Below are 25640 nucleotides of genomic sequence, written 5' to 3'. Positions count from 1 at the left end.
GAAAATTTCTCTGACATTGTAATTGACTTGGTTTTGGTTCTAACTTAAATTCTCAGTGTGTGCAGGTTCTCAGTACGTGATACATGTTCCAATTGGTGTGTAACACATTATTTTGTTTCATTGTTATTTTCAAAAAAAAATATATCTTAGTAGGGAGGAGAAGACTAAGAGAGATTCAACTTGACAGAACCAAAGTCCTGCCAAACCCCAAGGCTTTTGTGTAAGGCTTAAATACAAACACTAAAACACAAAAAACCTGAGGATTGCGGACAAAACATTAAATAAAAATAAGTAAAATTGCTAAAAAAAAAAAAAAAAAAAAGGCTTTCTGTTTAAGAGTTGTGCCTTTTTTCCACAATTCAGGTTTTGGGTCAGCCCGTCAGAATGGTTCCTCCGTTGATTTGCCTCAGTAGCGTGCCCATGGAGAGCAAATATTTCAAATAACTGCTTCTGTGTTTTAAGGGTGGACATTACAGAATTGTGATGTTCAGAAGCGGAGCATTTTCCTTAGAAGCTCTTCCTGAAAAGAGGAACTATGCAGAGCACTCGGGCTTGCTCCTCCTGCTAATGCAAGAGGATCTAAGGGCTCCCATTATCTGCAGAGTAAAGGAGTCAGGCCGCAGGGTCAGGTGTGTAGCTGAGGGCATCGCCTCTGCCGAGGCTGCCATACGGGTGGGACACAGCTTGATTTCACGTCCTTCTGCTTCCACTCACGCGTTTGCTTTGCTTGGCTCTTCCAACAGATCCCACCTCAGTACGGTCAGCAAGGTGTAAGTGGCTACTGCCAGCAGGGCCAGCAGCCGTACTACAACCAGCAGCCGCAGCCGCAGCACCTGCCGCCCCAGGCGCAGTACCTGTCGCAGGCCCAGCAGAGGTACCAGGCTCAGCAGGTAAGCACCGTCCGCTGCTACTGACACTCACCCTGGGGCTGGAAGTGGAGAAGGAGCCCGTGTGCAGTGAACAAAACCCACCCCTCATCTGTCTGAGGGAGCGGTGTTAATTGAATAACAATCATTAAATAATAAGTTGAGCAAAATGAAATAAACGTGGAATGAGACCACATCCTTCTGAACGGTCTTTGCGATGTATGCACAAATACATCTGCACACATTTTCAGACTTTATTTCGTACCGCCATTTTAGGGTCAAGCCAGTGTGTATGTCCCAACAACTATAAACTGTGCTTTTAAAAACATGTAGCAATTTCTTGATGAGATGTCAGTGGATGCTGGAGCTTTTCCTTGCTTTTGTTTTGTGGTGTCCTCACAAGACAGACTTCGTTGAGAATTCCTGCATCTAATGTGGTCACTGCTCTTTTGGGGTTTTTGTGGAGGAGTTCAAGGCATCCTGGAGTTGCTTTGTCAAGGGAGCTTCTTTAAAAGATATTTTAAATGGATATTGCAGCTATTAATTTGAATGTTGACAGTTTGCACATCCAGTTAGTGAAACCACACAGTTCGTTATCCATTGCTGGTTTTGGATTGTGCTCTTTATATTAAGCATTAAAATTAATTCCAAGCGATTCTGTTTTTAACCAAGATCAGAAGTGATAATGTATGGGTCTGGTTCCCAGAGCTGGAGAGACACTTGGATTTCAGATACTGAACAAAATGGATGTGCATAGCTGATGCAGCTGAACGTGTAGGCTCAGTTTTATCTGCAGTCTCAGCTCTGTTAATCATGGAGAGGTGATCTGGAAATGGAAGGATGAAACTAAAGCATACTCACCATCCTGGGAAATCTAACAAAAGTGAGTTGCTCAAGACTGAATATTAGTGGAAGCATCAGCACTTGCTGCAAGTCACTGGGGAATTCTGTCAGGCATGGTTGATTAACATTTTGGGATTATGCTGTTGCAATGTAGAAATCTTAGCTTGAAATAAAAATAGTGTGTAAAATAAACTAACAAAAGATGCTGTAAGTGGCAATGATACTGGAGACTTCCCTCCTTTGACTTTAAAATAAAGCTATGATAATTTCACTGTGTAATTACATGTTAATTTTTCTTCATCTACATTTTAAAATTCCATTGAGAATTAACTTTTTTCATTAAAATGCTGGATGGTTTATGAAATAGAATTCTTAATTGTATCTATGATATTCTTGTAAATGTCACCACATTCCATCTTTTGGATTATATGTAACTGCAGCTTTAAAGATTGCAGTTGTGTCTTTAAATTTAATTTTCTTCCTTTTTACTTTGCTGTTTTAAATGCTTGATTTCTCTATGACTTGAAAATACTGTTCATAAGCATCTTGGTGAAGTCTCAGCAGATAAAAACCTAGTAATACAGCCTATAAGATAGAAGAAACAGAGCTGCTCCAATGTCTACATATCACAGTGTGTGAAATTGAAATGGGTTTTTTGCTGCCTTGGACACCTTGTCATGTTTTAAATATACTGTCAGTTGAAGGATTGAATATTTTGGTCAAAAAATACACAAAGCATTCTAACTTTATAGGTCTTAAGAGTAACAAGGTACTGATTTATCTATTGATAGGTGTTCCAATTACATCATTTGCTATCATAGCTGGGAAAAAGAAGGTTTGTGCAGTGAAGTGAGAGGGATCATAGAAGGATGAAGGCAAAATTAGAGTAAAGCCTTCCATATATTTTGAATTTCTGAGAGCTGGGATGAAGAGAAAGGCAGAAGGAGATTCACAGGTAAAAGACAGCAGCCTTGATGTAGCCAAATTCCCTTTTAGAGGATTTGAAGTGACACCGAAAGACAGTCTAAATCCAGGCTCCAAGGGTGATGCAGGCATCTGAAGGTCAGTAGGCTTTTTTTGCCTCAGTCTGCAAGTTGAGATGATGCATTCTGTCCTCACCAATACAGCGTTGCAGTTGATAGTCCTTTCTGTGAGAATTTTACCTGAATTCTTGATGGTTTGTGAGTGACTGTTCTTCAGTAGTGGTCAGCCTCTTAAGTTTTGAAGTCTGATCCCAGGTTCTGAATTCTATGGTAATTTCACTGTGTAATTGGAGTATTTGTGTGTAGATGGGACTGTTTAGTATAAATAAGTAGTCCTAAAACACCCTGGGGCTTGCTTCTTTCCCGATCTCCAGATCGGTTCCATGGCTGCTCTTCGCCCTTTCTCAAGAAGAATCAGCAGGCGAACACTTCTGTCATGTTTCTCTCTAACACCTCACCACTGTGCGCTTTGCCATTCTTTGAGAGCCGCTCATCTAGAAAACAATTCCTAACGCAAGAAATTGAAGTCTGTATTTCTGACACTTCAGCAGAAGTGTTATTTCTCTGCTGGTAATGCACAGTAGAATTACCGTCAAGTGGTAACCAGTGTGGAATGCAAAATTTAATGCTTAACAAAAAACCAAAAATAGTTGGGAGCATATGTCAAATGGTGCCGCTGACAGAAAAAAATTACAAACTGTGCTTACTTAAGCATACATGTTTCTGCTATATCGGACTGATTACCTTTGAAAAAGAAATAATTACAATTTATTTGATTAAAATTCTAGCAAGAGAAATAGGAGCAGGACTTGTTTAGTTTCAGGAGAGCCACCAAATTGGGGAACGTGGGTGAAAACAGAACCAAACTCATCTCAGGGGTGCAATGGAAGAACAAGAAGCAGTAGGGACACACTAAGAAGGGAGATGTTGCAACTTTGTAAAAGAAAGAAACGAACAAACTCAAAAATTATAAACCCCACAAAATTCCAGAGAGACTGGAATCTCCATCATTGGAGGAATTCAACTGCACAAAGGCCCCAAGCACCCTGTTCTTGTCAGGCTTGTTTTGAACTGGAGGCTTGACTATAGGACCTCTGTCTGAAGGTCTCTTTGATTATATGTGATTGTGTTGCTGTGACTTAAAACTGGCTTTACATATTCTAAATACAATTGAAAAATAAACTGCAGAATCATATATTACCTGTTGCACCAGTTGGTGTATCTTTCTTATTTCTGCTCCTAAAAATATCAGTACATCCTGTTTATATATTCCTGTCAATTAGAAAGCTGAGGTAGTTTCAGTCATACAATCTGTCATCCTTTCTGTCTGTCATCCTTAGTTTTGCTCTTTCTTTTCAGCTTGCAAATGAATTTCTTTCATGTTTTCCATATTCTTCATTAACCGACTTTTTGTCTTTCTATATTGATTTTGTGATGTGAGTGTGATTGAATTGGTTTTACTTCAGGAGGGAGAAGAGAAATGCTAGACTGGGGAAAGAAGGCTTCTCTAATTTGCCTTCTTTTCCTGACTGTATTTTCTTTATTTCCCTTGTAGATTTATGTCAAGCTACTTGTTTTGGAGATTATAAAGCTGAAAATAGTGTTTATTCTGTCTGGATGATGGAATTTTTCTTGCCACCAATTTCCTTTTATGTAAAATCCCATAGTGTGATGATCTGTATATTCTGTTATAGGGGCAAAACTGATGTGAAATTTCTTGCAGATGATGCTTTATTTTTGCTCTTTTAGACACATTGTGAGTGAGCGCCTGAGGTCAGGTATGGCTCTGTGTTGTGCCTTAGAATTGGTGCTCGTCTTCATTTCTCACATATTGTGGAAGTGTGAAGCCATTGCTGTTTTTCCTTGACTCACTTGAATTCAATATGCAATCTTGTTTAATAAAAGTAAACAGATAAAACAATTTCTGGGACTGTTCCAGTGACTTGTGACTTTTATTCCTCTAATAAGCGTAGATGGGAGGGAGGAAAATGGGATTTATTTGAATGTTTGAACTGTTAAGTTGTTTAGATCTTTGTTAAATTGATTGCATGGTAGGCAGAAAGGGAGTTTCATAAGAGGTGATTTGATAGTAATACTGGCACAGTTTACTATAGAACCATATTGTAAGCCAGCATCAGTCATCCCTTCTTCATAACAAGAGCCTGCTGTGTAAAAACCATTAAAGGAAGAGCTTTGTTTTAAGCAAATTTATTGCAGTAGCAGATTCATTGATCATTAGATATTGCCAGTAGATGTAGATACTGCCTTGTTTTTTTTTCTTATTCTTTTTACCTTTATTGCTCTTTAAAAGAAAAAAGAGAAAGAAAGATGTGCTACACTGCTATAGTGTTGCCCTTGGCAGGGTTTTTTGTCTTGAAACGGCATATAAATGAATAAATGCTTCGCTTGTTTTTGCAGTTTTAAATCTTTTGCCATAAGTAGAAGTGATATTTTGCTCAAGAATGTCATGTAATTGCAAACTTAAACTGTCATCATTAAACATTATTTTGTTAAGATAGTGTGATGTATATTTTTGGTTATTATGCTTTCCAACTGGCTTGTAAACAACCATGTTTATATATTTCCTTGCTTTATGTAGCATGTGTTCATATGTATCGAGATAGAATCGTGCCTTTAAGCTTTATTGTGTTATTTTATGAATTGGGACCATATCAGTTTTTGACAGATGAAATGGATCTGCAAAGTAGTTATGGTCTCACTCTTAGTTAAACAAAAATAGTGATTTTATTCTACACCTACTGCTGTTAGCCTGAATGAAGTCATCTTTTGTTTTACACCTTCCTGGAAGCTCTCTGCTTGCAAGTTTCCAGAATAGAATACTGATCCCTTTTCTCATGTACAGGCATAAGATTAAATGGTAAAAAAGTGTGGCAGGTCCTAGAGGTGGGGCATGCATGTGCCCTTTGCTGGGGCATTGGTCATTCTGGTTAACTGTGTGCACAGAGTTTGTGTGTGTTTGTACATCATTTGTTGTGGTTACTGTGGGTTTTTTTAAGTAGTTCAGGCTCACTCTTTGGTCTGATTTTACTTGAAAGGAGAAAATGTTTTATAAACAGCACTCTCTCAGTGTCTCACAGGTTTTATTTAAATGTTCTAAACGCTGGCCAAAATCTTGTTCGCCCCCCAGAATAACATATCTCACCTGCTGATCTTGGCGAGATTTTTTTTCCCCTGTGCAAACTGTATAGGACAAATAAAGAGCAGACTAACCGGTGGGGTTTATTTTTCCGAGGCTGGGCCAGGGGAAAAATGCAGTTTGGGCCAGTAGGAATTTTCAAATTCTTTTAGTCATTCCAGGTGGAAAGGCATCTGAAGCAGGAAGGCAGTGTACATGAGAAGGTGGGAAGCATCTCTGGTGACACCTTGGCCAGGCTCTCGAGGCAGAGGGTTGGAGACCACTGACACTTCCTTAAGGGGCTGCTAATTCTCTGTTTCCCTGAACTGGGATCAATGGTTGGAATTAGTCTCAGTTTTAAGCCTGATATGGTGATGAGAGCGTTCTTTTGCAGACATCTGTTTCTAGTGTTGAGTCACTGCAAGGTAGGACAGATAAAACATTTCCTGATTTGAAATAGTCTTTGAAAATGTGAACAAAATGTGAAACTAATTAATCTGTTTTCATGTCCAATCTGTATGACTGTCATGAAAACAGAACAAATTGTATTGTGGCAAAATGCACCAAATTATTAAAGTGATTTTGGTACAATGAAGATGAACTATTGTTTTTAAATTCAATGTGAGCTGCTAAAGTTCTTTAAACAGTATAATAAGCAACATGTTAATTAACATTGTCAAGCTGTTTTGGGGTGCAACACTGTACAAAAATAGTATTGTAATAATAGGAATAACTGTCATACATGCAAATACCAAATTCACTAGTAAGTAAGACAAACAGTCCTCAGTGAGTCCAAATTTGTATACCTCAACACAATTACTCTTTATATTAAAATCTTCACTCTTAAGGTACTAGAAATTGGCACAGCATTAGAAGTCGACTGTAATGTAGTTTAGTCTCAAATCCTTCAGACTTTAATTTGAATTTGTTTTAAGGACTGCCATACAGCTGCGCATGTCTTAAAGTTGTAATAAAAATCATTTGTCCTTCTGTCCTTTTTAAACTTCTGTGTCATTCATGTAATCATTCTACCACTAGATGAGTGGTTGCACTTAATATTTGTTGGGTTATGAACCAGAGGAAATCTGGGAAAGAACAAGCTTGTATGTTAATCTGACATTTGCTGCCAGGCATATAGGAAAGTATTCTTTGTGGAAGTTGGCTATTACAGTTATATGGGAACTCATAATCAAATTTAATGTTCAGAAGAGATTGTTGCCTGCTGTCAGCAGCAGTGGCTGACACCACTGCTTGTTGTGTACCATAAATCCTTCATGGCTTTCATCACCTCAGCAACAGAGATGCATAGTGCTCTGTGTACACTCACTCCATTCTGAAATGCTGGACTTGGTTTTAGCTTAGGAACAATTATATTCCTTCCGGAGTGAAGAGGTACAAGGGAGAAGTAATTTCTGTAAAACATTTAATCCCTGGCTCATGACACTAAGAATTCATACAGAGAGAGAGAGAGAGAGAGAGAGAGCGAGAGAGAGAGCGAGAGAGCTACTTTGTCAGCTTTTTCAGTCTCCCTTCTGGGGACCAATAGTATTGCTTTGTATGAAGGCATCAGTTTTGGTGCACTGAACCTTCTGTTGCCAGCGTTCTTCAGAGATGTCAGATAGATACCAAAAGGCAAAGTGCAATATTGGCTTCTTGCATCTGTGGTAAAGTTTGACTGGCCTTGGGGAGAGCAGGGAAGGCAAACAGGCTTTCAGCAAATGGCTTCCAAACTCACACAGCACAACTTAAATCTTCGCTTCTAGTCAAGCCACCAGTGACCAGCACCTGCTGAACATTGAAGTGATTTAGGAACTGTTGAAATACTTAGAACTGTATTGAACTTGTGCATAAAACTGATTTATCCTTTTTGAGCCTTTCTTAAGAGCATGATATTTCCAGAAAGGACAAGAGATGTTTTAACCCTTGTAGGTTCAGTGAGTACTTAACTGATTGAAATCTTTGCCAGTTACATCTCTGCTTTTATAAAGTCTTATTTCATAATCGTGATGCTGCTATGATAGCAAATGAGTGTTAAGCATAAGGCTGTTTAACCTGGTGGAGGTTACTTAGCTCAGCTCAGGAGTTCAGTGGAACTGACTCCTGTGCTGCATCTTCCCCCAGTAGTGGGAATGACTGATTATTGTCCATTTGGGGACTGCTCTGTTTGCTCACCATTGCTTGTATCATTCTGGGAAATGTGTCAAACCTCTCTCTTTTTTCCCTCAGTGATTTCTCTCTGTATTTATAAGATTATAATAGGTGCTACCTTGTCATACTTGGAGAATAATCTTCCAGTGCCAAGTAGCTAGAAGGAATAGAGTCAGGCAGAAGAAGAAAGTATAATTGTCTGTAAACTCACACCTGAGCACAAACACAAAATTGAGGGCATAGCACAGAGCAGCAGGCAGCAGTCACAGCAACACAGGCTTTTTTTTTTTTTTTTTTGCTGAAGGCTTGTTGACCAAACCCAAAAATCTGCATTTAGATTTAGAGAAGACTTTCTTGGCCCTGTTATTTTAAAGAAAGTGTTTACAGACATTGTGATCAATTTATGCAAATAAAAATCCAACTCCAGTCTGTTAGGCCTGAAGCTAAAGTTAGCATGTATAACTACCCCTTACACACAGCTGTCTTTGTAGTAACTTGGATTTTTTTAAGTGATACTACTGGGAAAGCAGAAGTACTTTATCTTGCAAAGTGGTACTACTGTTCATGTATAAAATGTAGCAAGCTTGTTTATACTTCTGTTTTATAATCTTCCAAAGGACTGTCAGTGAAAGAATTTGTTTGCCTCTTGAGTTGTCTCAACAACTTAACAGCACCTTCAGTTTCAAGTTCCCTCATTGTAGTTAAACATTTTCTCAGTATATATGTTCTTTTGCTGTCTTCATCTCTTAATGGTTTTCTGCTGAAAGCAGGCTTTTCCATTTGAAGGAGGGATTCTGAAGGTCAGCTTTCTTTTCCTGAGAAACCAGCAAGTGTTTCGGGCATCTGCTGCTGATGGGGGTTTGTTGATAGCTGGCTGGATAGTCAGAGTGGATAGGTCAGCGCACACTGCAAACCTGTTTGGCAGGAATGTTCATGACCACCTGTATCCTGCTGGGTTTTAATTTTTATTCCCGTGTTTTTGTATCGTTCTGATCCTGGCTGACATACTGCAGCTTTTGTGCTTGAAAGGTATGCAGTGCTGAAAGGCCTGAGTCTTGATTTTTGTCATGTACTAAAATGAAGTTAGCATAAATACATCATAAAGAAACTCTGGTAATAAAAGCCTCCTTTCAGCTAAATTGGAAAGAGAGAAAACTTAATCTCCTAGGAAGAGGAAAGTCCTGTTTTAGTGCTTTACTTTTAAGTGGTCAGTTACTTACATGAAATCAGTTTGTAGATTTAGTGAGCAGTGTTCTATGTGCCTAACAAAAATCTTGACAAAGTATTCTAGTGCAAAAAGCAGGGGAGCTGAATCATTTGTTCAAACTAAAAAACTTCGGTATTTATAAGTAAATAATCCTAAAAGGAAACATTTTTTCAGCTCAGCTGCAAAAACTATGTAAAATCTATCACGGATTTAGTATGCTATGCTTAGTAAAGGGTCTTTTTAATGAGTTTAGTAACACAGTAAGATACACGTGTCTAAATGTAGTTCTTAAAATTCTCAAATCAGTTATTTGGCTTTGATCCACAAAGTATTGTTGTTGTTATGATGGTGATATTACTTAAAGGTTCTGAGTTCTGATTTCTCCCAGTATTTAAATCATAGAAGGTTAATTAAAGCAGTTCTTTATTTTGCAATTGCTTTGGAATATTAACCTCACAAAGCCTGCATTAAATCAGTGAAGTGACAGAATTGCATTTGCTTTATAAAATAACTCTAGAAGAGCAAAGAAAAGCCATTTATAGTTCAGTGCCATTAATTGCTTGACATTTAGATATTAGCATAGGAGTCAATTAATTAACTTGATAGTAAAACTACTGGAATGCAGGCTGATAAAAACTATTTGGTTTGTAGGAGATTAGTGATCGTAACTATTGTTTCTCCCCTTACCACTCTCCTTACTACTCAAGGAGGGTTTTCTTTTAATGTCACTCTGAGAGCTAGATTAATATCCCAGAAATATTTTTATCTATACCTTTGAAATTTAGCAGTGAGTTAAACAGAATAGTGAGTTTATCAAAAGATATATGATCATGTAATTGTCATTTATTTTATGATCCACTAATCTGATGGCTGTTCACTGGCAAAAGTTATCTAGGCAAAATATTTTAGAATATAAAGACACAAATGCTATTTTAAGAAAAATTCTTAAATGCAAATAAAATAGCATTCTGAATTAAGTGATCGTGTTGTAAAGTCTAAAAACTACTAATAAATCTAAGCGGTTGGGGTTTTTTTTACTGTTTGTTTTTGTTGGTTGGTTGGTTTGGTTTTTTAGTTCTGTATGAGCAGTATATATTCCAAATTTCAGTGGTCTTGTAAATTGCACCTCTTGGCCAGTTGCAATACAGCAGTATTCTCTTACGGCCTTTAAATTAGCACACATTCTTTTCCTCAGAGGTAGGGAAAATAAGTTTGTTCATATTCCTGGCATAAAATCTAACGCTACATTTTTTTGGCTGCATGCATTTTCGTTAATAATTGAAGCTGTTTAGTATACGTATATTTAGTTTTATTTTCCGTATTTTGCATTGGGATTTTGTTGTTGAGACAATGTATTACTTGAATATTGACCAGCATATATTTCATACGCATTCATTATCCTTTCCAATATTTCCCTTTTGCTGCCACCTTTTCCTACTGTAGTAGGATTTCGAATGGATTTTGGAGCATGCAGCTGAATTCTTAGAGGGTGTTTTAGTTGTTGCACTCAGATATGTACAATAAAGAATGAAATAGTAAATTAAAATAAATAAGATACCACTTAAAAAACAAGTTTATCTTTATGTGTTGACAAAACTAGTTGGTGTTTATGTTGTGGAAGACAGGAGAACAACTGTTGGTCTTGGTGAGCTGTCCCTCAATAAATCAAGCCCTGGAAGAACACAGCCTCTCTCTTTGTGTCTTCCTCAAGTTTATCCTTGACTGCCAAGAAACTATCTTTCACATGCATGTTTTTAGGTAGAAAGCTAAACAACCAGCTATAACCAGTCTGGGATTTGGGTCTCCACCTGCAGAAATCATGAAGATCGTTCTCCTTCACCCTCACAAAAAAGAGAGGATTATTGTTGCTTTATTACCTGGTAATCCATTACTAACTTTTAATGAACACCACTGTTTTTTCATTGCTGTGTTAAAGAGTAGTCAGTGGTCTGGTCTCAGAGTTTTAAGTTTTCACACTTCTTTTGTTTGTCCACCACCCTCTTACTCCCTACTTCTGCCACTCCCAGCACCAGCCCAGCTGGAAATATTTTCTTTTGAGAAATCGTGGTTGTGATGATGGTGGTGAAGACTTTTCTGTCTCAAAAGAATAAATAAATAGTTCACTGCTATTGGTTTAAAATGTTGTATTGTGCAGTCCATTGAATTCCAAAGGCAATTTCTTTTGGAAATTACTGTTCTTTTCCCACTCCTTGGACTAAGATAGTGTTCATTGTGGTGGGCTGGATTTAAAGATTTTTGCACAGATACTCTGTGTCTTCACAGACTGAAGAGAAAGGGAGGATGGTAAAGCAGCTAATTTTCTACTTACAGCAGCCAGTCCCAAATTTAACACACTAACACTTTCACATACTTAAAAACAAAGTTAACTAAAATGGTAGAGACCAGTTGAGAATACCTTCTTTACCGAGTTTATTACAGACTTTTTTTTTTGCATCTGAGCTTCAGTTCGTTCTCCTATGATTGTACTGTTGATAAAATAGCGGGTAAATCTCCTTTCAGTTTTTATGTAAAGGCTCTCTGTGGTGGAGTATTAGAGAGTAAGTTCGCAGGTGTCACTGAACTGTGATAGAAATTGTCTGTAATACAATATAGTTTTATATATGAGGGGCAGAGGCTAGGAAGCAAACCTCTCCATTCTGGGTGTTGTTTTGGTTTTTTTTTAAATGTAACCTCAATGATGTTTTGCAGCCCTTTCTTACTCATTTGCAGGTTTTCATGAGCCTTTAGATGAAGTCCTGGCTTTTACCTCAAAGCACAGGCACAGACGTGCCCCTAAGAAAACACTGAAGTAATGTTTCCCAGTCTTGAGTGAGGAAGTCTCATCCTTGGGTACCTAGCTCGATTAGCCTAGAGGTAGCAGCTGCTCTCGGTGCAGCTTTTTTCTTTATTCTGTAAGCTGGCTTCAGGCTTTGAGCTCTGCTGTAAGCTGCGGGCAGTGCTCTGACCTCATTTCTGCCAGCGAGCCGTATGCTTGGGAGAGCTTCCTCGGCGGCAGCAGGCAGTCTGGGGCAGGCTGCTGCCCTCTGGGGCACAGAGCCCCCCAGCTCCCTGCTTCTGCGGCAGCCGAGTCGAAAGAAATGGCAGGTTTTAAATCCTGCCTCTCTCCCACCTTTTGCCTGGTTTAGCTGTTTCTTTGGGATGCAGAGCTGTTTCTCAGCACAGCTTCACGTCTTGGGTCTGCTGAAGCGATGCATTCCTCCTGGAGTTCTAGGAAGGACTAGTGTGGCAGGGCAGCTTGCTGGATGGCACAAAATCTGTAAGTCATCACATTAACATAGTAGTCTGTCCCGAGTGACTATAAAGAATAGGACATGCAAAACCAGCCAGGCCTCTTTTTTTAAAAAACTTTTTTGTTCTGTTTTGTTTTAAATATAGCTTTGTCAGTGAAAAAATGGCAGGGAGAGGAAAGAGGGGGTGTAGAAAATGAAAGCGCGGTTGGACCGTCAAGCCTTGTGGGTTTTTTAGGAAAAGTCCAAAACGCTCTGTAAACATGGGAAAATGCATGGAAATAAAATGATCATTTTACCCCACATTTCCAAATTACATTTCTCAGAATGCTTCTCTGGACTCTCTCTCATCTCTTGATTTACACTGGAACTTATCTGTAGAACAAAATCCTACCTTTTTTACCTGTAAATGAAGAGCTAACAGCTGTTTTTCAGGTTGTGCGGTGTGCAACAGTCACATTTTAATACAAACCTATTTTTCTTGTGGCATGTTATGAGAAAGGAAAACAAGAAATGTCTTGCTTCTGATTAAATCCACTGTTGATATGCTCTGTGATCCATGGAATGCGACGGTGGCGAAAGAGAAAAGCAAGATAAGGGTTTCTGAGAATGCTTTCATCTTGGAGCTCTCTTCCTGCATCACTTGCTTAATGTGGCTCCTGGAGGCCATATAGAAGACACATGTGAAAATGGACTAGAGTGTTTAGGAAGAGAGACCCTTCTATCTTGTTAGTTGGCTCAGGTTACCTAATATGTGACTAGAAGCTGTGTTGACCAAACAAAAAAATGTTCCTGTACGATGTGGGGAGGTTTTTTTGACCCTGTCTGTGCTTAAAATGTTCTCAGTGTATTCTGCAGCAAAAAGCCTTTGCTAGTTAGATAGTCTGACTTATTAATAACTTCGGGAGAATTCTGATGAACTGACCCTCATTAATATATTTGCTTACCTAAGTTAAGTATCTTTTGCATCAACTGCTGCATAGTGTATTTTTTTCCTTCCCTCTGCAGTGTCTTATGACTTAACTTAGATGTCATTTCATGATAACTGGAATCGTGAAGGGAGAAAATTACATTACCATTGTAATTTTTTTTTTTTTTTTTAATCAGCTTAACAAAGGACGTCTAGGAAGCAGTAAGTTTTAGAAAGAAACTGCAGGTATCTTGGAAGGGACAGTGTTAATAACATTGAAGAAGATGATGAGGTGTCTTACAGGCAATGACTGGTCTGCACTCGAGGCATGCAAACTGGCAGGTTTTCCAAATGTCTCCGTGTAAATGGTAGGATATTTCTCTTACAGATTAGTTATGATTTCTGGATTAATTTCTCCTCTTCAAAAAGGAAGGAGCTATTTTGCTTTGGCAATTTTCTGAGGTTGTTGATTCCCTTTAGTACCTGTAAAGATGCTGAAGACCAAAGTTACCTTGGTGAGGCAGAGTATTGTCTTTGGTTTTGAGGGCATGTTGCTGTCCTGGCTTGACTTTGGACAAATGATGACGACCTGAAAGAGCAGCAGTTTGTGCTTGCCGGTCCCACTGAAGTAGCAGTCAGCAAGGTGGCATCTGCACATTGACAGAGATGCCAGCCTCAGGACCGCTGCTCTCCTTGTCTCCATTCACGTTTCTGTGGTGGTCGTAGAGGGTTGGCTTGAAATGATTTACGTATTCTGGTTGTGAACAGGATTTATTCAGTTCATCACGTAAACACAGACTCGTGTGTTTAAGAGGATTACCAGACTGCATTGGTAATCCACCTCCGGTGGTCAGCACGCTCTTTTCTGTTGGTGTAATAGGTGCTGGGACTGACAAAACGATTTTTCTTCCTGCAATCACCTCTTCCTCTTGTACAGCAAGAGACTTGCTTGCTGGTTTGTGCACAGTGCTCTCCAGCTGCAAGAAACCAATTTTATTCAAAGCTTTACAGGCTTCTATTTCATTTTTTCCTTCCCCATTTCTGATTTATAAAATTCAAGATATATATGTATGTATTTCTTCTTGGCCAAAGAACTTCTGCAAGAGTCCGTCTACATCCTGCAGGACTTCTGCAGACCATCTGGCCAGGATTCAAGCAAATGTCTCAGCTCTTTTTGTCCTTAGTGGGTTGTTCCCCACAGGGCTGCTTACGTGAGACTCAGTGTTGCCTGTGCCCTTGGGCATAACATTTTTTCTGAGTGCAGCCTTACCTACAATTATTCTTCTAACAGATTGGCTGGCCTTTGTTGTCAGAGAATGTACAATGGGAGGTGACATGTTAGGTATTAGGGTTGGGTTAGAAATTGGCTGTTTAGGGAAATGTCACCATTCTGGTAAGGATTTTTTTTTTTTTTTTTTTTTTTTTTTAATTGTATGTAGTGTATTAGTGCAAAAGGTGGAAATAGGGGAGATGTGTTGATACATATTTACACAGAATGAACAGATGCTTGGTTGACTGGTAACAAAGTATGTCCTTTTAGCATAGCCCCTAACATGTCACTTGGCTTCTTTCTGTTCAGTAGGATTCCTTCAGACATGAGTAAAATACGCTTGTGTTGTAGGGCTGTCCACTTGGCTGCTCTACTGGATTCTGATTTCCATTCTCAAGTGATCTGAAGTAAAAAAAAGACAATTAACATTTGTGTTCAGTTTTGCTGTTGTCACATTGCTATAGAATTTGCTGCTCTCACACTTGAAGTCTTCTTAAGATTAACCCACTGAATCAAGAACATGGACTATAATAGTTTGTAATGAGTTTTTTCAGAGTGAATTCTAGCATATTATTTTCAATAATTTATCTTTTTGTTTAACCATCATGGTATTTATCTTCCTGGGTGGTCATGTTATCCCTCTGAAACTCACTGCAGTAGAAGCCAATGAAGCCTGAATGACATTTCTCACCCAGCCCTCCTTTAAATGTGGTTTTCCCTCAAACATGCATATTTTCACTGTGCTTTCATTTTCCATTAAAAATAATTTAAACTATTTAATATTTAGACCTAATCTTCGGCAAAACTTAAATGTGCATTTCATTTACATGGTTTCAATCATTTTCGGTGCTGTATTAATTCAGATTTGCAGAGAACAGATCCATGTGGACAGGCTTGCTTGTCTTAGGCTGGGTCCAGCTAGAGAAGGAAGGCATGACACTAATTACCATTGCACATGAAAAAGGGAAAAAGCTGTCTGGCAGTGGCCTGCTCCAGAGTGGTTGCAGTGTAATTGACTCCTGCAAATGTGGAGCCAGGCTGATGGCTGGCTGCTGCCAGAGAAGGGAAGTTTCCTTCCTCTCTTGCTCACCCAACCCTTCCCAAGGCCAGCTCTACTCAGTAAGCCATGACAGAGCTGAGGGGGAAGGGGTCACTTAGCTGGCAAGTTTTAAGTTGCACAAAAGTGGTCTAATAAAGACCACTAAGACGATGCTAAACTAAGGGATGTGTGTCCAGATGCAAGAATTTTGGGAGGCAGGAACAAGAAGCCTTTGATTTTATTGCAGGCCAGTATGTAGGCTCACTCTGTCACTTTAAACCTCTGTGGTAGTGAAATCCCACACCAGAAATAGAGACTTTGAAAGTCTATAAGATGAACAGAGTAACAGAGAACAAGAGGGCTGAAAATATCCCATTTCCTCCCTTAGTTCTTAGACTACACGAATCTTGAGCTCCATACACCTAAATTTGCAGGAAAAACTGAAAGTGTACATCAATAGGAGGTGAATAACTAGTCCAGGCTCTGTGGATGATAAGCAACTGGTTGCTATTTTGATTACTTCCCAAATATAATAATTGTTTATGGATCAATTTCTGAACAGCTTACCCAATATAGGCTTTAGGCTCTGTCTAGTGTCTCTCTCTCTCTCTCTCTTTTTTTTTTTTTTTTTTTTTTTTTTTTTACCTATTTTAATCCTAAATGTGTTTTTAAAAGTCTAAAAAAGTCTAAACCTTAGCTATTTTGAGTATATGTTTATGCCTTGCTGATTATTTGTCCTTGTGCTTTTCGAAAATCTGATGGAGGAAACCCTGACTTTAGTTATTTTACAACTTTGTTGACAGTTTGTGCTGAAACAGCTATGATATGATTGGGTTTGTGCCAAGCTGGGAAGTTCTGAGTGGAAACTTGTAGCCTTCTGTTTATAAAAGCCTGGGTTTCTGTCTTACACACATGCTCATCTATGGGAGGAAGGATTTTCTGTGATTCATAAAAAATCATAAGCTTTATTTTGAATGCTGATGTCAATGATGGATGGAGTACTGGGAATCAAACAAAAAGTCAAGAATCCCAGGAGAAGACTGAGTCCCAGTATCAATGGGGAATTCCTCAGCCATGACTGTAGCACAGCACGTGGTAACATGTTCCTCTTACCCTTATGTTCCCTCTGTTCAGTCCCTGATAAATCCATTCCTAGATGCTAGGAAGAAAAATGACCTTTCAAAGCTGCGAGAATTGCCAATTCCATGCATTTCCTCCGTGACAGACAATTTACTCTAATACTTCTGTCCTCATTTCTTACTTATCTCTCAAAATCTGTTGTAGCAATTCTGTTATATGCTGTATGTTAACAAAATTTCCAAATGCAGAACTGAAGAAAGGCAGTAGGGATTTTCTCTCTTCTGTTTTTCAGTGAAAATGATATTTACTAAGCTCTACTTTGGTTATGAAGCCAACCTCTTAGTGAAATATGCTATTATTTAATCATTATGTTTAGGATATAAATGGACTGTTTTTATTGGACAATACATGTGTATAAACAGATAAAATTATACACACAGTCCCATGCATATTTCATCTGGGAGATTCCCGTGCCTGCAGCTTACTGAGAGCAAACTGATCCTTTGCTTCTCAAGAGCCGCTTTCCAAGCATCTAGTGATCCAAGTATCTACATGGCTTTACAGAGAACGTAAGGAAGAGTTTGTAACTTCAGTCCCATTTGGAGTGCACAGGTGCCTCCATCATTAACAAACACAGATGTCTGTGTGTTTCCAAACCTCACCTAGAACTGAGCAAATGAATTTCATTTTTCTACAGACAAAAAGGAAAGCTGTATGAAAATGGTGCATCTAAAAAGACAAAGAGTATTGTGTCTGGGGTTTTTAATGTGCTCTTAAAGACATGTGTGGAAAGACATTTCATACATAGTCTTCAAATACCGAGGTAAAAGTAAATTCCATTCAACCAGCAGTATTTCTCATGAGAAAGCATGCTGTCTCTTCTCTCTCCTGCTCTGGTCTCCCTGGAAATTTCAGGAAGGAAGCAAGGTTAAAATCTTGCAAACATGTGGGAAAACCCGTGCTTGGTACTTTGTAAGGAAGTAATGGCTCTTGAATTTTCAAAATTAAAACATTTTGCTTCCCAGCAAAATCATGTCGTGTCTGTTTGCAAAAAAGAACAATTGTGTTTCTACAATGACGTCTCCTAAACTGAATATTCCATTTATCCTTTTTCACCACTCTTGGTATAACTGTGTGGGTTTTGTTGTTGTTTTGACAAGTGGTTTTTATTTGGTGTAATTTTTTAAGAATTGGGAAGAACAGTGTTGAACTCTGAATTGGAAGTTGAAATCTGGGGTTGCCGGGTTTATTGCGAATGCCTGTGTAGTGACAGCCCCAGCGTGCGTGAGCGTGGTGTGTGTGTGTGTGCATGCGCTTTTTTAAATAAAAAGGAAAGCAGAGGTTTGCTCATTTGTTTGCCTATTGTGAAGCTGTCCTGCACCTTTCTACTCCTTTGTACTGGGGTGAAGGCTGCTGAATGGAGGCCTTGTGCCATTTGTTGATTTTAAACCTCACTGTTAATCCACAGGAACCTGCTGGTGTGCGCAGCAGGAGAGCTGTGTGACAAGTGGAAATCTGGGCGGGAGGGAGTGCGGGGGGTCACAGGGGATAATAATCATTCAGCCATCAGCCTTTGTCACCCTTAAGCCTAATTGTTACCCTCTGCTGGTAACCACATTGAAGTGCTGGCCTTTTAAGTGTTTCTTGATTTTACTTGGCACAGGCTTAGGGATAGGGTCATTTATTGCTGGGTTTATATCACATCAGGTTTGCTGGGGTTTGTTTAATTAGCCCCATTGAATTTTCTGCATCCCTTAAAATAATCTGTGAGAGTCCAAATGGGTGTAAGGGGCCGAATGGAAATGGTACAGTTGTTAACAAATTTCTCTCTGTCAGAAGCTGGGCTAAAACCAGAGACAGAAAGCTTTCCTGCTCTGCCAGCCAGCTGCTTTCTGGAGTCTGTGCACGAGCCGCAGCTGTGGCTGTGGGCACTGGGCTGCCTGAGCAGTCCTGCACAGGCAGCAGCAAGGTGATGGTGGGGTGGGGCAGAGAGGGCAGCTTGCCCTGTCCTTCTGTGCCTTGCAGCTCCTGCCTGCTTCAGGCGTGCCACAAAATCGAAGGCCTGAGGGTGGCTGAAGCAAACTGAACTGGTAGTAAACTAGGGAAGGGGAGAGGAGAGTTAAATCATTTAAAAACAAAGAAAAAAGGTGAGATATCTTTTCTAGCAGGAACTGGTTCTTCAACTTTCCCTGCCAGTTATACATGCTGAAGTCAGTATTGAGCTTTCTGTTGTTTCCCCTAAAGAAGGTTATGTAGAAGCTGCTGTAGAAGTTAAAATGAAGCCTGAATTTAAGGCTTTGCAATGGGCAAGTAAAGTATCTCTGTGTGGGAAATGAGCTTGTGCTGGGGGCTGGGCTGCAAGACAGGTTATTTCATTGTTCCCCCCCGACCCCGTGCATGGTGGGTGTTGTGTTGGGCCATCAGCTACAACTGCTTGGGCTTGTGTAGGGAGGAAAATGCCCAAGCTACTGGTACAAGCTTTGGAGCTACTGTTGATGGAATACACGTGCCCTCTAACCCTTCAGACAGAATTTGCCTGCAGCAGATGCAGCGACTGTGCTGTGTGCTGTGACCTGATGGCCGGGGTTTGAAATTTGCGCCAGTAGCAGTGATGGTAAATCCAGGCTTGTTACTGGAGTCTGATTACACAGCGTGATTGCAATCCTGTTTTCAAGTCCAGTCTTCCACCTGGCTCAGTACTTTATGAGAATAGGTCTTAGAGTAGGATGAATGTTTGTGCTTGCTGCTTACTCTTTTACAGTAAAATGGGGTTGTTTATTTAAGAGGTTTGGGTTTGTGTGTTTTCCCATGTCCCAGTGGTGTGATTCCCTACCGGTTGTTGGCATGAGTCTCAGCTCCCTGGTCTTCTTTACAAACAGCACATGCCTTAGTGGTTGGTACCTGTGTGGGCTTGATACTTGTATCAGAAAGGTTTGACTAGCAAAGACTTCAGATCAAAAAAACCCATCAGCACTCAGCTGTTGTATTTTCACCCTTCTGTGATGCAGATTTAATTGTAATTGCTGAGCCAGGTTAATAATTCTTTTACAACTGTTGTTGCAGGACATGTCTCAGGAAGGCTATGGAACCAGATCTCAACCCGCTATGGCCCCAGGAAAGCCTAACCATGAAGACTTGAATCTAATCCAGCAAGAAAGACCATCAAGCTTACCAGTAAGAAAATAATGTTTGTTTCAGTATTTTAAAATTGAAAGCACTTTACACACCAGTTTATTGCATCTGGGATGAGCAGATGAGAAGTAGTGAAAGAAGAAATACTAAATAGGGTTGATGAAAAATTCTTTTCATAAATATGGTAACAGATAGCTTGTATATGAGTGGACTTGGGCCTGTTCTGATTCAGAACATCACTACTTATGCACATGCACGTCCTGTGCTTCTGCACATGTGTATTTGCATAGAGGAAACAGATTGATTTTTTTAACTTTAGGAACTCCATACTTGCACAAACAAATCTAGTGAGGAGGAGGCTTTTTTCTGTGTCCTTTTTCAAATGTTTTCAGTAGATTCTGGTTCAGAATATTGTTACCAAGAGTTGTTACTTCCAAACCCTGATCATCAGTAATGAGTTTGACATGTTAATTCTGCTGCTATCTATTTCTGCACAAGTGTAGAAGCAGGAATGACATCAATACTTAGTCTAGGTTGATTTTTGGTCAGGAGATTATTTTGGCCTAATATTATCAGCTTTTCTGAGCTCTGTGCCTTCTGCTGTGTGGGAAACAGCACAAATGAATATATGTTATGAAGACATTGCAGCTGCTTGCATTTTTGAAGGTCTTAGAATGGACGAAGTACTTAGCCTTGTCTCTGTGTGCTCCTTGTGGTTTGGGGATTTTCTTGTTTGTTAGTATAATGAATTTAAACCCACTAGAATATGTTCAGCTTAAGTGATGAAAACTTTATAAACTGTGTGACCTCTGCCTTGGAATAATGTATCAGAAACATGTAGGCTATTTCCCGCGGTCCACTGGGTATGTATTCATTTGCAGTTGGCAGAGGGATCTCTCTGAAAAGTTTACTGTATCAAGATAACACATATATTTGTGAAATCTGGCAGTATGTTGTATATATTACCTCTGGCACATGGCACAATGGCACAATCCCTAAAAATAGGGCAATAGACATCTTCATAGCATTTTAAAGTTACATCTTTGGCATGTAGGAGAGTATATGTGCTACAAATTCTTTACATGACTTTTGAGACATGCAAGTCTCAGGAAAAGCTGTGGAAACTGCTATGAGAAAAATGTCCATTTGCTTTGAATCTAGTATTAATTTGACAGGTTTTCAGGAACCCATTTTCAAACAGACTAGTTTCTGAAAAATTCTCAAAAATGGATGCTGGCAGTTACCTTAAAAATAGTAGCTCCTGTGAACATTGAACTGTTTTGGTGACAACTACCTAGTTTGAAAAGCAGGGATACTAAAAAGGACTTTTTCATGAACAGTGTTTATTAGGGTAGAGAGAAGTAAAGTTATTTATCAACAAATGTTCTTCTAATTTGCCATTGTTTTTTTCTTAAACAATTGTCCTACTTTTAATCCATGCTCTGTCCTATCTCCAGCATCATGATATTTAAGCAGAGTATTGGGTATTATCTGCGTCCCTGAGTGTTTGGTATATTTAGTAGCTCATAATTATTCTAGGTATGAGTAAGCTGGTTGTATTAACAGTGAATGTTAACCATTTTGGCCACTGATCATAAACTCTTAAGTTGGTCCCAAATGCTGTAACTGAGACACCTAATTACTGAAAAGCTTTGATGCATAACCTGAGAGCACTTCATATACTCAAAAAACACTGCTGTTTTCATGTGGAGGGGAATGGAGGCTACTGTAATTCTGTATTTTAGTGTTGGTGTGGGGTTTTTGTTTGTTTTTCAAATTTAAAAACAACTTCAATTCTTTGTATGTTGCAACAAGGGTTTTTTTGATGATCCATACATTAAACGCTTTAATATAAGTCTATTTGGGGTCATGGTTTAAATGGTGGTTTTTCCCTGAAGCAGGAGAGTTCTGTATTCTGTTTTAGACTGCATGTGAAAAACCCTTGATCGCTATTCCTTGTTCAGTATTCTAGTTAGCTTCATATGGCTTCTTAAGCTTGTGTTTAGGGTAATGTGGTTCTTCAGTGTAGTAGTCAGTAAGTTGTTTCTGTAGAGTGTAGCTTGAAATTATAGCGGTGGTGTTAGGCTTTTAATAAAATTTAGTTATGTCCTGTTTCATGGTATTCTGGTATTTATACAATTTGCCCGTTATCTTTTTATTTCTTAAGGGCATTGTGTAAAATCACAGCAGCAATATAGCAAGCTTGTACAAGTGTTGAAAAACAACAAAAGAGATGTAATACTAAATGGTGAATGGTTTTCTCTGATGTGGCTTTAAAAAAAGAATTTCCCCTTTGATGGATTTGAAGAGGAGCTGGCCACTTTCTGCAGCACTGAATGCTGGCTTGTGTCACCCTTTGGGGGAGTTTTTTCAGCAGGTTTGTGTCACAGTAAGCACAGCTAAACAGCTCAATAGTTGTTCGTTTCCTTCACACATTGTATATAAAAGTCCTGGCATGAATGTTCCCATAAAGTTCAAAGCAGACAAATTTGTAATGTGGGCTGGTAACAAATGGCTACAAACAAAATATGGCTTTATTAGCTACTTCTAATGGCCTGTCAGATTCTATACAATGCTTGCTTTCCCTCTCCTAACTGCTCTGGTATCTGGAGGGTTTGACCTGTGGGTCTCTGACCATGTGGAGTCACTGAGAGCCCAAATGAAAAGTTGCACAGAATAGTGCTCCAAGCACTTTTGTTGGGGTCACAATTAGAAGGAAATCTCAGGCCTTTGAGAAAACATGGGAGTTAGGTACTCCGTGAAGGAAAGGAAGTCATAAACAGAAACTGTTCCTTATTAGAGTGGAGGGAGGAATAAAGGGGGAGAGGCCTGAACGAAACTGTCTGGAGAACAACTACTACAGAATATATTTATCGAGACTTAAGGGATAATAGCAAAATACACTTTTTTTTTTTGTGAGAAAGCTGGAGCAGACTTACAGGAAAATCTTCCAGAGGGTGTATCTGCAGATTTGTTGTTGCCATAAAGGAGCTTGTGTCAGCAGTAGGCTGTGTGTGCATGAAGGTGAATCCTTTATTTTGCCTTTAAAAAGTGCATTTATAAATGTTCGCGTTGGATTGTGTTGATAGAATGAGGAGCAGAAAACATGAATTTTTTTTTTTAATTGGCATGAGTATTAAAGTCACTTCAGATAGGTGATACTGGTTTTGCTGCTACTTTGTTTTAATAAGGCCCTTTTTTGCCCAGCGTCAGGTGTACTTGTTTGAGCTATGAGGTCGAATGGCCCAAGGTTGCCAAGCTTTTGAAAGGCAGGTTTCTGCTAAGGCTTTTTTGTTGCAACCTACAGGTAAAAGCTCTTCAGCATCTTGAGCCTTATTGAAGCTGAGCAATTCGTATGCAAAACAAAACAGCCAGCAGTGGAGGTAGAATGCCACTTGAATCTTCTGCAGTGTTGTGACCTAACAAAGTTGGTGGTGATTCTACCCATCTCATAGTTGTATGAGCTTCAGAGCTCAAAATAATGCATACTGTTACTTGAACAGATAAACTTTTTTAAGATGTCAGCTGTCTTGTTTCATTATGCTTGGTACCATGGAAAACAGCACATCAGCAGTCCCTTCCTGATTTTATTAACTGCTTCACAGTTCTGTTCTGCCTCATTTTAATGAGCCTCTGAAAGTTATTTAGAGTGCTGGACAGTTTTTCCTCCAGTTGACACACCTTTTTTGTTGTAGAAGGCAGGTACTAAATTAGATTCCAGAGGACCACTGTTGGGAATTAGTAGTGAACTAAATCCAACACTAGATACACTTGGCTCTTGGAACAGCATCATTTCAGATGGATCTCAGTAGAAGTAGGTGTAGGCTATGAGGTGTAGACATGGGAGGGTTTGGGAATCCAGATTCTCTGTCCCACTTCTATAATATGAAGTAGCTTGGAAAGTCATCTCAGGCAACAGCACACCCTGAACAAATGCCTTTAATGGGTGAAGTCTTAATAGACCAGGAAAACACTTCCCAGCATTACTTGAGCAACTGTGATTGAGAGCAGGAGGTAACTCTTCTCAGAGATTACACTGCTGGGACAAGGGACTCTGGTGACATTTATACACAGCTTAGTCCAGTAAGCCCTAATCATGATCAGGGTTGTGGGCACTACCATCATGTAAATATTAATTACCACTACAGCCCTTCTTGTAAGGACAAACCAGTATTAAAGGAGAACATAGTGCAATAACCCTCTTTTTTTTGTAATCTTTGTTGAATTATTTGCAGGTAAGCAAATACAAAGTTTGATCTAAATTAAAGTACTGTTTTAAAAATACAGAGTATTGGTTGTGATTTGAGAAAGAAAAAAACCCTTTAAATTGATTATTTTTAATTCTTGGGAGACAAATGCTGTTGCCAGCTGATAGATGTGTGTAGTACATGATAGCAAATCTGTCCTGAAGTTTTTCATGTCTCTGCCTGAAAATATCTGTTTGGGAGTATGGTAAACCATGAACAAGAAAGAAATGTATGTAGTTCTTATGAATTAAATTCTCTACTGTTTTTACATCAAGTAGGATAAAACTGGTGTGCCTCTTTCCCTCTTTTCCTTTCTCTTTTCGGCAGCATTGTAAAATTACTGAATGATCTTGTTTTCCTTTGTTTGGGTCAAGAAATTTTAGCTGAAAATTGTTACTCTGTGAAAAAAGATTATTGACTCAACAAGCCTTCAATTTTCAGTGAATAACACTCCCACCCTCTAGCTTCAGGAACATGTGGTGCATGCATTCTATTTTAAAGTACAGACTGTAATTTAAAACTGAGGCAGTTTGATGCCCCACTGAACTTTGTTTAAGCCTGGAATAAAAGGAAAAAAGCTTCAAGTTGCAAAGAAGTGACTAAGCTATCTCAAAGGTTTTTCTTAGCCATTAAGTGCAGAGTTGGAAGAGGTTGCTATTTTTTCCAAGTTATTTTAATTCTCTATCAAATGCAGTTGGTTTGGTTTGGTGTGGGGTGTTGTTGTTGTTGTTGTTGGTTTTGTGGGGGTTTTTTTGAGTGGTTTTTGGTTGGTTGGTTGGTTTTGTTTGGTTGGGTGGGTTTTTTTTTTTTTGGGGGGGGGCGTCCCTTAACATTCTTTATAATAAACCCATAGCTAGGACCAGTTTCACACAACACATATGTATAGAGATATCAAGTATATGTATTTCTGTGTGTTTCTGAGGTTCAAAACATGCTCTGTAGCTACTGCATCCAGATTCTGTATGTGGCCTCCCATTTGTGTCAGTCAGAATAATGGATCAAAACCAGTGTGAACCACTGCAGCACCACTGACATTGGTGATGTTATCAGGGGAGGGAACTTGGTGTGCCCATGTCCTAGCCCACATTTTACATTTGACTTCAGTTAAACCAGGACTTCATGTAGGGTGGTCAAAGTGATTCATTGTCCTAGAGTCACTGGGTACGTTAGGACTCATTTTGGGGAAAAAGTGCAATTATAGTGCAGAGCAGCCTGGGGCTTGTGTTGTCCATGTAGGGTTAAAGTGAAACATTGAAACCAAAATTACAGATGCTTTAATCAGGTGTTCTTAGTATTTGTAGTGTAAAGAGAAGGACCTGTTGTTTTTAATTTGTGTTTTGTGCTTTACGGAATTAACTTGGTTTTGCCTGACATATTGATCATATTTATTTAAAAGAACAGTTTTAAGTTGTTATTGAAGTGTAAAAAGTAATGTCACTAAGTATTGTAAAAAAGATACTTGACTATTCATCACCTTTTCCAGATTCAAAATACTTTACATTTACAATGTGTACAACATCCCTGTAATAAC

The 25640-nt window shown here is 39.1% G+C and overlaps 1 protein-coding gene across 6 annotated transcripts in view; it reads left to right on the top strand.

Annotated features, from left to right (window-relative positions):
- ARID1B (AT-rich interaction domain 1B) overlaps window positions 1-25640 on the top strand; it is a 325014-nt gene that overhangs the window by 80174 nt on the left and 219200 nt on the right. For all 6 annotated transcript variants that reach the window (XM_040058344.2, XM_040058343.2, XM_040058342.2 and 3 more), the window contains exons 3-4: window positions 744-890; window positions 19794-19904. In XM_040058344.2, coding sequence (XP_039914278.1) covers window positions 744-890; window positions 19794-19904 — 258 coding nt within the window. The remainder of the gene's footprint in view (window positions 1-743; window positions 891-19793; window positions 19905-25640) is intronic.

The sequence above is a fragment of the Hirundo rustica genome, chromosome 3, assembly GCF_015227805.2.
Source record: "Hirundo rustica isolate bHirRus1 chromosome 3, bHirRus1.pri.v3, whole genome shotgun sequence".
NCBI classification, from domain to species: domain Eukaryota; kingdom Metazoa; phylum Chordata; class Aves; order Passeriformes; family Hirundinidae; genus Hirundo; species Hirundo rustica.
This window is presented reverse-complemented; position numbering and strand designations above follow the sequence as displayed.